Raw genomic sequence first — 13,037 nt, 5'->3', positions numbered from 1 at the left:
GCATCAATTCGCGAATTCCTAACATTGACATTAATTTGACACCTTGACGCACCCATCATTATCTACCCATATCTAATGACACATTGTCTACGGGAATGTCGCTAAACGGCTGACGAAAGTTGGCCCACTTATTTGATGTTGTAATAAGTTTTCACTACACTTCTTACGATGTATTTGTTTCTGGGTATCTAAGTATTATGTACTATTATATATTCTGTGGTATTATTCGACGATCAGGAGGGCGATTTTTGAATCTCGCATACGGGATTTAGTCAGTAAAATACCGGTTGACAAGTGTGACTCGCTTATTATTTTCGGTGACAATTTTCGGAATTCGAACGCGTGAGACTCAAAAATCGGCCATCAGACTTTTAAGATAAGTCGTAGACTTGTATTGTATTTATCTCTGGGTATCTAAGTATTATTCGACGATCAGACTTGTAAGATAAGTCGTAGACTTGTACTTTTTAAACTGTTCAGCGATTTTGAAAACTCGTATTCTTATGTTTTGAGCACCATATAGCCTGTCTGAGGTCTAAACAACTCTTGCTAGGCCCAATATCTTACCGTTTAGTTTGACCAATCATTAAAAGACTCAAATGTGTCAACATCAAGCAAATAAAGATGATCTGTTCTGTTTAAGAGTTTTGAATGATTCACGGTTATTTTCATTAGACTTATATTGACCGACATATAGACCGTGATTACCTTTTTGATTTTTATCGAGCTCCCGATATTTCGACGCAGCATGATCACGGAAAACTGACGAAGACATCATGATCAAATATATCAATCCCGGTCAAATATAAGTCTGTTCTGTTTAAAAAACTATTGATGGAATCAGGGATAATCTGTGTGTTCTAACTTACCCATCAACGCAAGAAGCGGAGGTGACAACAACGTCAGGCCCGGTAATGACACCTCCACACAACAGGCTCCTGTTCGTCTGGAGGAGCACCATAGTTTGCCAGGGTCTCTTTTGTCACTGGCATATTCACTGGCATATTCAATTGTTCACTTAACCATCAACATAAGACGCGGAGAAGACAACAATGACATGGCTCCTGTTTGTTTGTTATTGGACCATAGTCTGCCAAGTGGGTTTTTCTAACGACATTTGAGCGTCTTCTTTGTTTTATGAATCGATTTTTTTTTTCAAAAGTTCTGTCATAGTTTAAGACTTACCCATCAACGCAAGAAGCGGAGGTGACAACAACATCGGCCTAGTAATGACACCACCACACAACAGGCTCTTGTTCGTCTGGAGGAGCACCATAGCCTGCCAGGGGATCTCGGCGAAGTCAACTTCGTTCTCGTTGCGATTTCCATAAGGTTTCTGACCCTGGTGGGGAGAAGTTATGTCAGAAATTGAAGGAAGAATGTAAATAAATGAAGGGAGTGTTACACGACTTACAACGACTTTTCTTCCGTACAAAAAATCAGACTCGCAAGGTAACCTGACTTATGAGGTTTAAAAATTAATAAGTAGATTCTTCATCGATTTTATCTGATTTATGTTCTTCTTATCGTGTGAACATATGTTCTAAACTAAATAATATTTTTGCCAATATCTTGTCACCTCAACCCTCGAGGGGTAGCTTTTATGTTTAAAATCCGAATCAGAACTCCGAAATCTGAATCCGTTTCAGAACTGTCATTTTTGCCTCAAATAACGTCTCTTTAGATTTGATACACATATCGTATCCATATAGACATAGACATAGACATAGACATATCGTACATATAGCTAATTTTTTGAAGTTCCAACCAGGCTACCGGTTGAGACATTGGACCTTTCGTATCTGAATGACCTTCAGTCGTGATAGTAATAAATTATTGAGTAACAAGCAAGTTTAGATAAATCACTGTTTTTACCAATTTAAATTCAATGATATAAATCATCTTTTAAATGACTCAATATTTTATAGTTATGGATATTGCAAAACAAGATGGTGGAAGTCAGGCCATGATGTTGGCAGGGATTTATATGGAAAGCACACACTATAATTTGATATAAGTTTAACGTTTAAACACTTGCTTGGCAAAAAAATACTCACCCGTAAAAAATGCCAACGTTCAACCTAAATTCGTGAAATAGCCATTTTCTTGTAACTTCAGGGTTGTGCTCATAGTAAAAAATATCAGAATGACCTCATAAAATATTGCTGGTGACTAAAGAGACAGAAATTTGACATTGCCACATTTTTTTAATTTCAAGTGCAAATGCCGTGCATAGTTAGCTTGGTCCGACCTCCGACTTAAATTTTTGATGATATTTTTATTAATGTTTACACAAACAATAGAAATACTTACATTGAATAATCCACACTGTCCTCCCGCGCTATATCTGCTCAAGAACACTCTAGAAGCCGACTCAGAGTAATCATTCTCCACATTGAATCCACCTCCCTGGCTCACTGAGAAGCCAGCGCCTTGTCGAACACCTTGGCCGAATCCTTGGCTGACCCCTTGGCCAAACCCTTGGCTGACCCCTTGGCCAAACCCTTGGCTGACCCCTTGGCCAAACCCTTGGCTGACCGCTTGACCTTGGCCGGAGACGATGGCGTTGCCGCGGTTCGTTTGTTGGCTTTGGGCGATGCTTTGGTCTCTTGAGTTGAAAGCGGCCTGCTGGCAAAATTGTTTTTGATACATTTGGCTCCAAAATGTGAGAAACTGGATTTTAAAGTTCCAGCTAAAAGATATGGTGAATTTCTGCTAGTTTGAATGGTAATTTAACAGACGTGCTTTTGTTGTACTTAAATAAAAACTATCGTAAGTTTATTTTTAGTCACTCGTGCGATACCTATCCCTTGGAGAGCCTAGATCTCTATTTTACGCACTTTGCAAGTATGCATTAAATACAAATACCATCTAAATATCTAATGTACATTTTTGGGGTATGTAATCAATAAACTTACCTGTTCCTGTACAGACACTTGCGATCCGAATCCGACCTGCCCTCTACCGCCCTGGGCGTACACTCCTTGCCCTTGATGTACCAGTTGTCCTTGTCCTTGTGTGACCAGTTGACCTTGGCCTTGCGTGACCAGTTGACCTTGGCCTTGCTGTACACCTAGACCTTGACCGGTGGTCACGGCTTGACCTTGACCGCGCTGGGTTTGAGTGAATGAGTTGCTGGAGAACTGTGATTGGGAGTTGAATTGCCCTGGAGGAAGAAATGTATTTGAAGTTGATGTCGAATGTCGAACATTCAAACGAAATGAAAATTATAGTGATATCATCAACCCAAGGTAAGTTTGCAACAATTTTTACAGCCTCACCGGTGCAACTATAATTTTAAACGTCAAACTTTGATGAAATGATGACGTATACTTAACCCTGACAGAGGCAGGGCTATCAAAATCGTTGCAAACTTATCTTGGGCTGACTTTATGCCTGTCTATAAATCTATGCAGAAATTTTGAACACAACGAATATCACAGAATTTTGGAATCAAACAAGTACATATTTATATGAAATAATTATTTCTCAATCACTCATCATCATCCTTGCGTTATCCCGGCATTAGCCACGGCTCATGAGAGCCTGGGGTCCGCTTTGACAACTAATCCCAAACATCAATAACTATGAAAACTAATTTACATTCTGAAAATCCCGATTTGAAGCAGTCCCACAGAAGTGTTAAGCTTGCAATAAATGTATAAACACTTACCAGCTGATCCCTGACCTCCAGTAGCAATCTGTCCCTGACCGCCGAACCCAACCTGTCCTTGGCCGACTTGACTACCCTGACCTTGGCCGCGGATCTCGTATTGACTTTGGCCGCCCTTGACGTACGAGGTTTGAGTGACGGAGGGGTAGCCGGGGGTCACTTGGTTAGGCCCGAAGGTGGGCGTTGGCTTGGTGGTTGACCTGTTGAGAAGGGACTTGGTTATCTCTGATACTTTTATAAGTAATAACACTTATAAAAGTATCAGGCCCCGTAGCCGAATGGCATTTCTCCGACGCCAAACGAAAGCGATACGCCGCTGGCTCTGTCGCGCCAATACGCAAGCGCGATAGAGATAGATATCTACTAGCGCTTCGTTTCGTGAGCGTTTCGTGAGCGATTGTGCCATTCGGCTAGCCACCCTGTACAATAAAAACCTAACCACAAAATCAAAAATTTGAAAAAAAAACCCCGACATAGTAGACTGATTTTCATAAAACGTGGCTAAGAACACTCCCGACTAATTCAGCTATCAAACAAAAAAGAAATCAAAATCGGTTCATCCGTTCGGGAGCTACGATGCCACAGAAGGTTCGTTTGTATTGAAAACTCGAAGAATATCAGTGACTGTTCATTGTATTGTTACCTGAAGTTGTTGTTGTAGGGCCAGTAACAAGAGGGCCTTTCACAATAAAGACAATTGTCACCTGACAGTGACACTTCTGCCTCTTCAACGAGGAAACATTGGCGCTGAGGAACAACGTTACTTATCAGCCCAGAAATAGGCATAAATTGTCTTTGTCAGAGTCAATGTCAATGTCACTTTGGTGAAATAACTCACTGGTGGTGATGACTGGGCGATTCATGCCGGGCAAGCCTCTGATGTCTACATTACCTATCTTACTTAGTACCTAACCAATACTACAGTCAGCAGTCTTACCTGAAGTTGTTCAGAAGAGTAAAGCCAGTGATAAAGGGCTGACGGTGACGGCTGGTCGACCAATACTGGGCCTCTGATGTCCAGATTATCTATCCCAAATAGTACTACTAGTATCTAACCCAATACCAATACTACAAGACATTCAGCATGTGGTTGTTCTTTGTAATCTTACCTGAAGTTGTTCAAAAGGGTGGATCCAGTGATTGGAGGCCTAGCGGTGACACCTGGGCGATTAATGCTGGGAGAACCTCTGCTGTCAGGGGTGTATTTGCCATCGTTTCCACCGAAGGTATTGGGCACCCATTTACCTGTACAGAATTAAATAGTAAGTTAAGGGTCAAAGAAAGGATAGAGATGTTTTTAATTAAGTCGACTGCTTAGAAACCCTTAGTTTCGCTCTGTCCACCTGTAGGGCTACAGGTAGCTCCATAGTCTGTAACCGGTAATTCTAGAAAGGTAAAATTTGGCATCGTTGCACAAATCATCCATGGTGATTGGTGATAGAACGGTATTTTTTTTTGTAATAAATGTTAGCGTCCACTCAAATCATCAAAACTAGAAAGTAACAAAAAACTGAAAGAATAGAAAACACTAAATTTTAGAATACGTAAAAGGTTACTGGTGTTCCGTGGATTCCATCCATTTTGAGCTGGTGAAAGTGGAGGGCAGATGCAGATCAAAAGGATGGTGGGAAAATGCTATCGACAAGGCCGAGAGGTGAACACGAAAGAAGGTTTTTACCCAACAGTGGGACTCCCCCCCCCATCTCTCTCTCTCTCTCTCTCTCTCTCTCTCTCTCTCTCTCTGCCTAGCTTTAGTCCCAACATTCGGGTTTCTCACATGTGGAGCAGTGGGATACTAACCCCCTTATCCACACAAAAGTTACTGAACTGATTAGTTGTAGCGTTTTGTCCCCTTCTCACAAACACGTAAGTCAACATGACAGAAAGGGACAAAACAGTTTTATGAATAAGGGAGTAGGGTTAAGAAGTACTTACCAAGTTGGTTGACGGGCCACGGGTCAGTGTAGAAGGGATCACGGCAGCACTTTCCTACGCGACCGGTTTCAAGGTCCTTGCAGTCCTGTTGGAGGAATTTCGAATTCAGTACAAGTGGAGATGCTTTCGTCTTTTCTTTCCTATGAGTCGTTACTCTGAGTCAAAAAGTGTTTTTGGCAATCTGATTTCATTCAATAATAGTACATTATTTAGTGCCTGCGGCAGTCGTGAATAATAACACGCGTCTTTAATGTCCCCCTTACCTCCCTTGTTGCGCAATGTACTATTGTGCCTAGAACGCATGCATGCATTGAAGACACAATCTAATAAGAATTATTAAGCACCTAATAGGATTACCCAAGCTAGAACGGAACGGATTGGTCGAGCCAATGTGTAAATTTCTCGAACTCAATCTTCAGGTCATCACGTGGCATCTTCTATAGAAAGTGACACATCATGCCATACTGTCTCGTTCGTCGTTTGTTCGTGAAACTGTCCAAAATTAATTTGCCTGACAATCCTGACACTGAAGATCCTGGCGATAGTCTGTGAGATCTAAAGGGTCTTTCGGCAGAACAAACAAAATATATCGAGTAGAAAATACTCACAGTAAGCGGGACTCTGTAAGCCTCCTGATCCCTAGTCAGGGCCACAGTGGTGTTGGAAATGACACCTTCAGCTGTGCAGTACTCAATGGGGGTACATTTCAGAGCCGCGGCACAGCCTGATGGCACTTCACCTGAAGAAAGAAAAATTATGAAAAACTAGTCTTGACCGCGACTTTTTGAAAAGCTCTTTGACTTCCTCTACTTTTCACCACCATTTATAATACTTCCGTAAGAGAAGGATAGTAAAGCACCTATTCAGTGGTTAGTGGTCTATGTATACAAGTATGTATTTATCTACTTAAGTATGTATTGGGTTGGTAAGAAAGTAATGAGCGAATCATAACCAATATTGTAATTTTTATTTAATTTATTATTTTAATCATTTATCAAAAATATAACGGCCTTCGTTATCTACTACTTGTCTCCATCGTTCTGGTAAAGAATGAATAGCATCGGCGGAGAAGTTCTTAAGTTTAGATTCAAAAAACTCAGCTATGTACTGTCGTAGATGGGCTTGATCATCGAACTTTTTTTCATTCAAGGCATTGCTTAGCGATCTGAACAATGCGTAATCCGTAGGTGCCAAGTCTGGAGAGTACGGTGGATGAGGTATCACTTTCCAACCTAGCTCCAATAGCTTTAGCCGAGTCACTTTTGCAATGTATGGGCGAGCATTGTCGTGTAAGAAAAAAACTTTAGCATGCTGTGGACGATTCTGACAGATTTTTTGGTTTAAATTTTCAAGCTGATTACAGTATACTGATGCGGTAACAGTCATTCCACTTGGTAGGAGTTCCCAGTGAATAATACCATGAATATCCCACCAAACGGACAGCATAACTTTTTCGGGTGAGGCTCTGTTTTTGGTACCTCTATTCCTTTTTCGTTTGGAGCTAGCCACTGACATTTGCGTGTGTGATTTATATATAAGACCCATTTTTCATCTCCAGTGATAAGATGGTCCAACCAGTTGAATGTGCGGCGAAAAGACAGAAGTTGTATGCAGATATCGGCACGGCGGTTTAGTTGATCTCTATCAAGTTCGTGCGGTATCCAAACACTGTATTTGTAGTTTTTTCCCAACTCGTGTAAATGTGTTTCTATAGTGACATGAGAGCAGCCAACTCGGTAGCAAGAGTACGACTCGTTAGCCTCGGATCTCCTTCAATTAAGGTTTTTAATTTGGCTACATCAATCTTCACCGGTCGACCAGACTTAGGTTGATCTGATAATGAAAAGTCGCCACTACGAAACCGCTGGAACCATCGTTTCGCCGTGGCCTCAGACACAACTTCAGGAGCAACACGCTGACATATATTACGCACTGCTTCGGCGGCTGAATGGCCAGACTGAAATTCATATAGTAAGCAATGCCTTACATGCACTTTTAATTCGTCCATTTTCTTCCTTATATAAGCTCGGCGACAGCTAGTGAATGACTGACGAGAAACTGTGCGACTCGCCCTTTATATACTTTCGACCATAGAAGATTCTAGAACTCTCTCAAAAATTTTATGTGGAATTCAATCGATCGCTCATTACTTTCTTACCAACCCAATATATCGTCGCTTAGCACCCATAGTACAAGATTTGTTTAGTTTGGGGCTAAGTTGATCTGTGTAAGGTGTCCCCAATATTTATTTATTTACATTTATATATTTATTTATTCTATTCTGTGGTTCCTAAATATGTATAAGCCTCTTAAATATCGTTTCTGAAGAAATGCGGTTAAAAAGAAAACTTAGAGGGTACTAAAAAGTGTACGTAAAAATCTGGCCCTCCTCTAAAATTCCTTCAAATTTTGGCCTCGATGAAAAAGCGTTTATCCACCACTGAACAAGGTTATAAAATCGTCCAATACTTACTAGGAGGAGCAGGTACTGGAGTTCTAGTAGGTCCAGGCCTCAAAGTGTCCAAGATGAGCTGTCCCTCATTGTAGTTCGGCGGTCCCGGCAGTCTGGTCTCAGTGTTGAAGCTAGGCTCGCCAACGGGAGGCAGGTAACCAGGCGCGGACGTCGAGGGGGTAGGCGGTATGTATGGCCTAGGGGTGGTGGGGCGAGGGGTAGTCACGAACGCAGGAGTCGGGAAAGCAGTCGAAGAAACAACATTTGTTCCCTGGTTAGTGTTATCAGGGGGCAGGTAAGGAATACCAGGTTTTAAACCGCTTCCAGGTCTGAAGATGCCAGTGTTCTCGCTTCCTGATGAGAAGGAGTCAGTTTCCACAAAGTTTGATTGACTAGTTTGCTTGTAAACCACTTCGTTTCCTCCGAAGCGACCAGCCGTGTTTGGAGCGACAGTAGATCCAAATCCGGCTCCGAATTTGGTTCCAGAGCTTCCAAATCCAGTTCCTCTGGTTGATGATGATTCGAAAGTTGAAGAGCTGGATTCAACAGCCTTGTTCACAGATCCTGAGCCGAAAGCACCTGACCCTTGAGCGCCAAAGCCTTGGCTGCCCTGGCTACCTTGTCCGAAGGTTGAGGCAGTTGACCCGCGGTTAGCATTGAAGGTTGAAGAACCGGCTCCGAATCCAGCCTGTCCGAAGGTACCACTAGCGCCAGCGTTGAATGAAGATCCAGAGCCGCGGCTGCCGAAGGCCTGTCCTGATTGGCTAGAGCCGAACGCGCTCTGTCCTGATTGGCTTGAACCGAAAGCGCTCTGTCCGGATTGGCCGGCACCGAAAGCGCTTTGTCCTGACTGGCTGCTTCCAGCAGCGGAACCGAAAGCGCTTTGCCCTGATTGGCTGCTTCCAGCGCCGAAGCCGTTGCTTCCTGATTGGCTGGATGAGACGAAGAGTCCTCCTTGACGGTTGCCATTGGAGGAGCCGCTGCCGCTGTAGGTGCCAGCTCCTACTCCGAGTGAGCCCTGGAGATCGCTGGCTCCAGCGAGGGTGGAGATCTCAATTCGGCAGCAAATTTCAGTTCTGGTGTTGCAATATTGTTTCTGTAACAAAGGGAAATAACATTTAACTCCCTGTTTAAAATAGAAATTTCATCTTTCTGTGATCTGAATAACTGTAAGTTTTCTATTTGCAACATTGCGATCAAAGAGGAGCGAGTATTGTAAAGAGTTACTGTCAAAGTAAAACGTGTAATCACAGTGCAAAGACTGCCGTCTCTCGAGACAAGCTTAAAACTTTTGAACCTCAGTTCTGACAATTTGACCCATATTGTTAGCTTGATATGTGTTAAAATGTCAAATATTAATATTAGAGCCATCTAGCCGAGCGTTCCCCAAAGGTGTAACGCCATCTAGGACACCGTACCTTTTTCTCTATGACTTTGAGGTACGTTTTTTTCTTAGACTTTATCCGTCTATACGGAGTTACATATTTCTTTGTTGCGACTTAGTGATCAAATATCTTTTTCTCAAACATGCAATGAAATATCGTCCCATTAATGCAAATACCGACTAAGTGACTTTTTGACGAAATCGAGTTTTTAGCACCTATAGAATAAGGTTTTCAAGGGCTACAATATGTTAAAACCCATGTATTGATGCGACGCTGCATTCAAAAGATAGCTGTCGCATAAAGTTACTTAATGGTCAATTTTTTGCATTATAAACTGCCAGAATGTGATATGAATATTTAATATAAACTTTTATGCTTTATTCGCCAAGTAGAACATTTTAATGGCGTATAGTGTTTTTTTGCATTTAAACATTTTGTTAAAGTAGCCATCTTATCTTCTACAAAAAAGTTTAATGTGTACATATTTGATTTTTGCAAATAAAACTATCAACAAAATTATTCATTTTAAGCCAGGCTAAATACACCAAATGTCTTTAAGATGTTTTTCCAGAAGATGTTTGTTTACAAACATCAGCAATGTCATACTACCAAAAAGTTGTATAGGGACTATAATTGGTTTTGCATGTGATGTGACGAAGGAAAGGATAACGGTCTATTACTGCAAATACCGACTATGTGTAAATAGGCGATTTTGAGATAATGCGGTTTTAAAGTTTGAAGGCACGTTTTATATGAAAACATGAAGAAATGTACGTTATGTGTATGGCATTTTAAAACCTATATTTTTTTGTTTATTACTTTATCGTATATATATTCAGAATGTATTTAGTTGACGATCAAATCGTCCCATTAATGCAAATACCGACTAAGTGACTTTTTGACGAAATCGAGTTTTTAGCACCTATAGAATAAGGTTTTCAAGGCTACAATATGTTAAAACCCATGTATTGATGCGACGCTGCATTCAAAAGATGCTTTCGTATAAAGTTATTAATGGTCATATTATTTTGCATTAAAACTACAAGAATGTGATATGAATATTTAATATAAAGTTTTATAGTTTTATTCGCCAAGTAGAACATTTTAATGGCTGTATAGTGTTTTTTTGCATTTTAAACATTTTTTAAAGTAGCCATCTTATCTTCTAAAAAGTTTAATGTATCAATATTTGATTTTGCAAATAAAACTATCAACAAAATTATTTTTTAAAAGTTAAATTTCAAATGTCTTTAAGATGTTTTTCAGAAGATGTTTGTTTACAAACATCTAATGTCATACTACCAAAAAGTTGTATAGGGACTATAATTGGTTTTGCATGTGATGTGACGAAGGAAAGGATAACGGTCTATTACTGCAAATACCGACTATGTGTATATAGGATTTTGAGATAATGCGGTTTTAAAGTTTGAAGGCACGTTTTATATGAAAACATGAAGAAATGTACGTTATGTGTATGGCATTTTAAAACCTATATTTTTTTGTTTATTACTTTATCGTATATATATTCAGAATGTATTTAGTTGACGATCAAATACGATTTAATGAAACAGTCGAATACCTACTTAGTTGGTTTTTCCTGTAGAAATAAATGTTTGCATATTTCTCTTCTTTATACATATAACCCATTGTTTGTCTTAAATTAAGCTTCGTTTTTCATATGATGTTTTCGTGATTAGCAAAAAGTGCGTTGAGAACCTCCTCCTTTTTTTTTTAAATCGGTTAAAAATACACTAACACAAACGGTTTAAGCTGAAGGAATCGAATTTAGTGTAATTTTTGTTTCATAACTTCGATGACCGTTACTAATTACAGTGTTACATTTAAATCAAATCTTTTTTGCCACTTCACCGATTGGTAAATGCTCTCTTAATTCTTCGACAACGGACGAGAGAGTTGCATTTTATCGACAAAATCTTGTGGTTTGCATTAGTGCAAGGTTATTTCATACTAATTTTTTAATTTGGTTATATTGTGGCGTAGGCGAGAGGCTGGCAACCTGTCACTGCAATGTGGTTGGCTGAGTAAATAACCGTGATTTAAATTAACCTTTGAATTACGATAAATAATACAAATCGGTTCAGACGTCTGTGAGTAATCGCATAACATGTATCGTTGTTTTAACAACTCGAAGTGGAATTGGCCTACGAAACTAAATTCACTGCGCTAAAGTCACTGTATTGTAGACGTAGGTAGATGATATTCTTATTATTAATAAAATAGTGATAAAGTTATTAAACGTCATCTTCATCGCTGTTGATTCCCATACAGCGACATCTAGCATCTATTTTTAACGCCTTACCAGGTGAGCGTCGAATCGAGCCCTGCATACATTTACAATGAACGGTGAGTCCGACTCGACGCGTCGCTAATGGACTTAGTTTTATAAGAAATTCAGAAGGCGGTTAAGTTCATGTCGAGATCTGGATGTAGCACAAGGCAAGGAAATGAATGCCACAAATTGAACTCCAGTTCAGTAGAACCACCTCAAACCTCGTAACGTATCATACCATATTTCTATCTCAGTCTAAAGCTCGATAAACAACTAGCTATCTCTGCGTTCAAGAAAATGGACTTATACAGACGTTTTGACAAAGGTATCATAACTAAATAGTACCATGAGTGCTTCCAGTCACTTAATACCTAGTTAGTCTAGCATTGTTAGCCGTGTTACGGATGTGTTTGTATCGAATTCCACCAGCGATGAAGATGTTGTTTAATAACTTTTTATCACTCTTGCGCAGTAAGTGTGCAATCGCACGCAGGCGTATCAGGAGTAAAAGAAAAAACTTTTTCCCAAGGGAGTGTTTAAATTTGTATTTTGGACTACCATAAATACTTTTTTATCTTTTTATTGCAAGTGTGATGAAAAACACTGCGTGTAACTGGGGGCGTAAGAATATTGCAAACATGATTGCTTTAAATCGCCCCAGAAACCTATGTAATTACCGTTACACATTACTTTTTCTTACTTATTACTTCATCTACGCCTACATTTTAGTGACTTTGGTACATAAATGATTACTAGAAAACTTTAAATAAACTATTACTTCAGGTTATTGTGCGTACAAAAACTATTTACCTATATTAAATGTAACAGTATAGATAGTGAAATTTTGAACATAAATTATGGCGGACTTCGGATTGCTGAGACAGTGAACTAGTATGTAGTAAGTACCTATGCATATTATGCTATTACCCAAAAACGCATCAACCGATTTGTAAAATTCTTTTTGTGATTTCAAGAGAATGCTATTGCGTTACTTCTTGTTAAATTTTACTGAAATCGGTTAAAGTATTTTGTGAAAAATCTCCTAAAACCGGTTGAAGAGGATTTTTTCAAAATTTTTTTTTTTGAGAATAATCCTTCAAAACCTCAAATAAAGTATTATTAATGATTAGTAATGTTAAAAAACTTTTTATTATAAATGTACTACTTTAATTAACAATGATAAGTGAAGTTTTGTAACATAAAATTAGAGCAGCTATACTTCCTGCAGCTAAAACCGCCTATGTCATTGAGAATATTTAATATATTTTGAAATAAGTTCAAAACTTTTGTATATTTTTTCTT

At 39.5% G+C, this 13,037-nt stretch overlaps 1 protein-coding gene across 1 annotated transcript in view; it reads right to left on the bottom strand.

The window, feature by feature from the left end:
- The window catches only part of LOC125240231 (fibroin heavy chain-like), an 86,048-nt gene that overhangs the window by 17,737 nt on the left and 55,274 nt on the right, over window positions 1–13,037 (bottom strand). Inside the window, 9 exon segments of the mRNA XM_048148057.1 lie at window positions 870–921; window positions 1,237–1,342; window positions 2,314–2,628; window positions 2,919–3,166; window positions 3,674–3,873; window positions 4,783–4,918; window positions 5,609–5,693; window positions 6,217–6,347; window positions 8,082–9,156. Of these exon segments, the coding sequence (XP_048004014.1) occupies window positions 870–921; window positions 1,237–1,342; window positions 2,314–2,628; window positions 2,919–3,166; window positions 3,674–3,873; window positions 4,783–4,918; window positions 5,609–5,693; window positions 6,217–6,347; window positions 8,082–9,156 (2,348 nt within the window).

This window comes from Leguminivora glycinivorella, chromosome 27 (genome assembly GCF_023078275.1).
Source record: "Leguminivora glycinivorella isolate SPB_JAAS2020 chromosome 27, LegGlyc_1.1, whole genome shotgun sequence".
NCBI lineage: Eukaryota > Metazoa > Arthropoda > Insecta > Lepidoptera > Tortricidae > Leguminivora > Leguminivora glycinivorella.
This window is presented reverse-complemented; position numbering and strand designations above follow the sequence as displayed.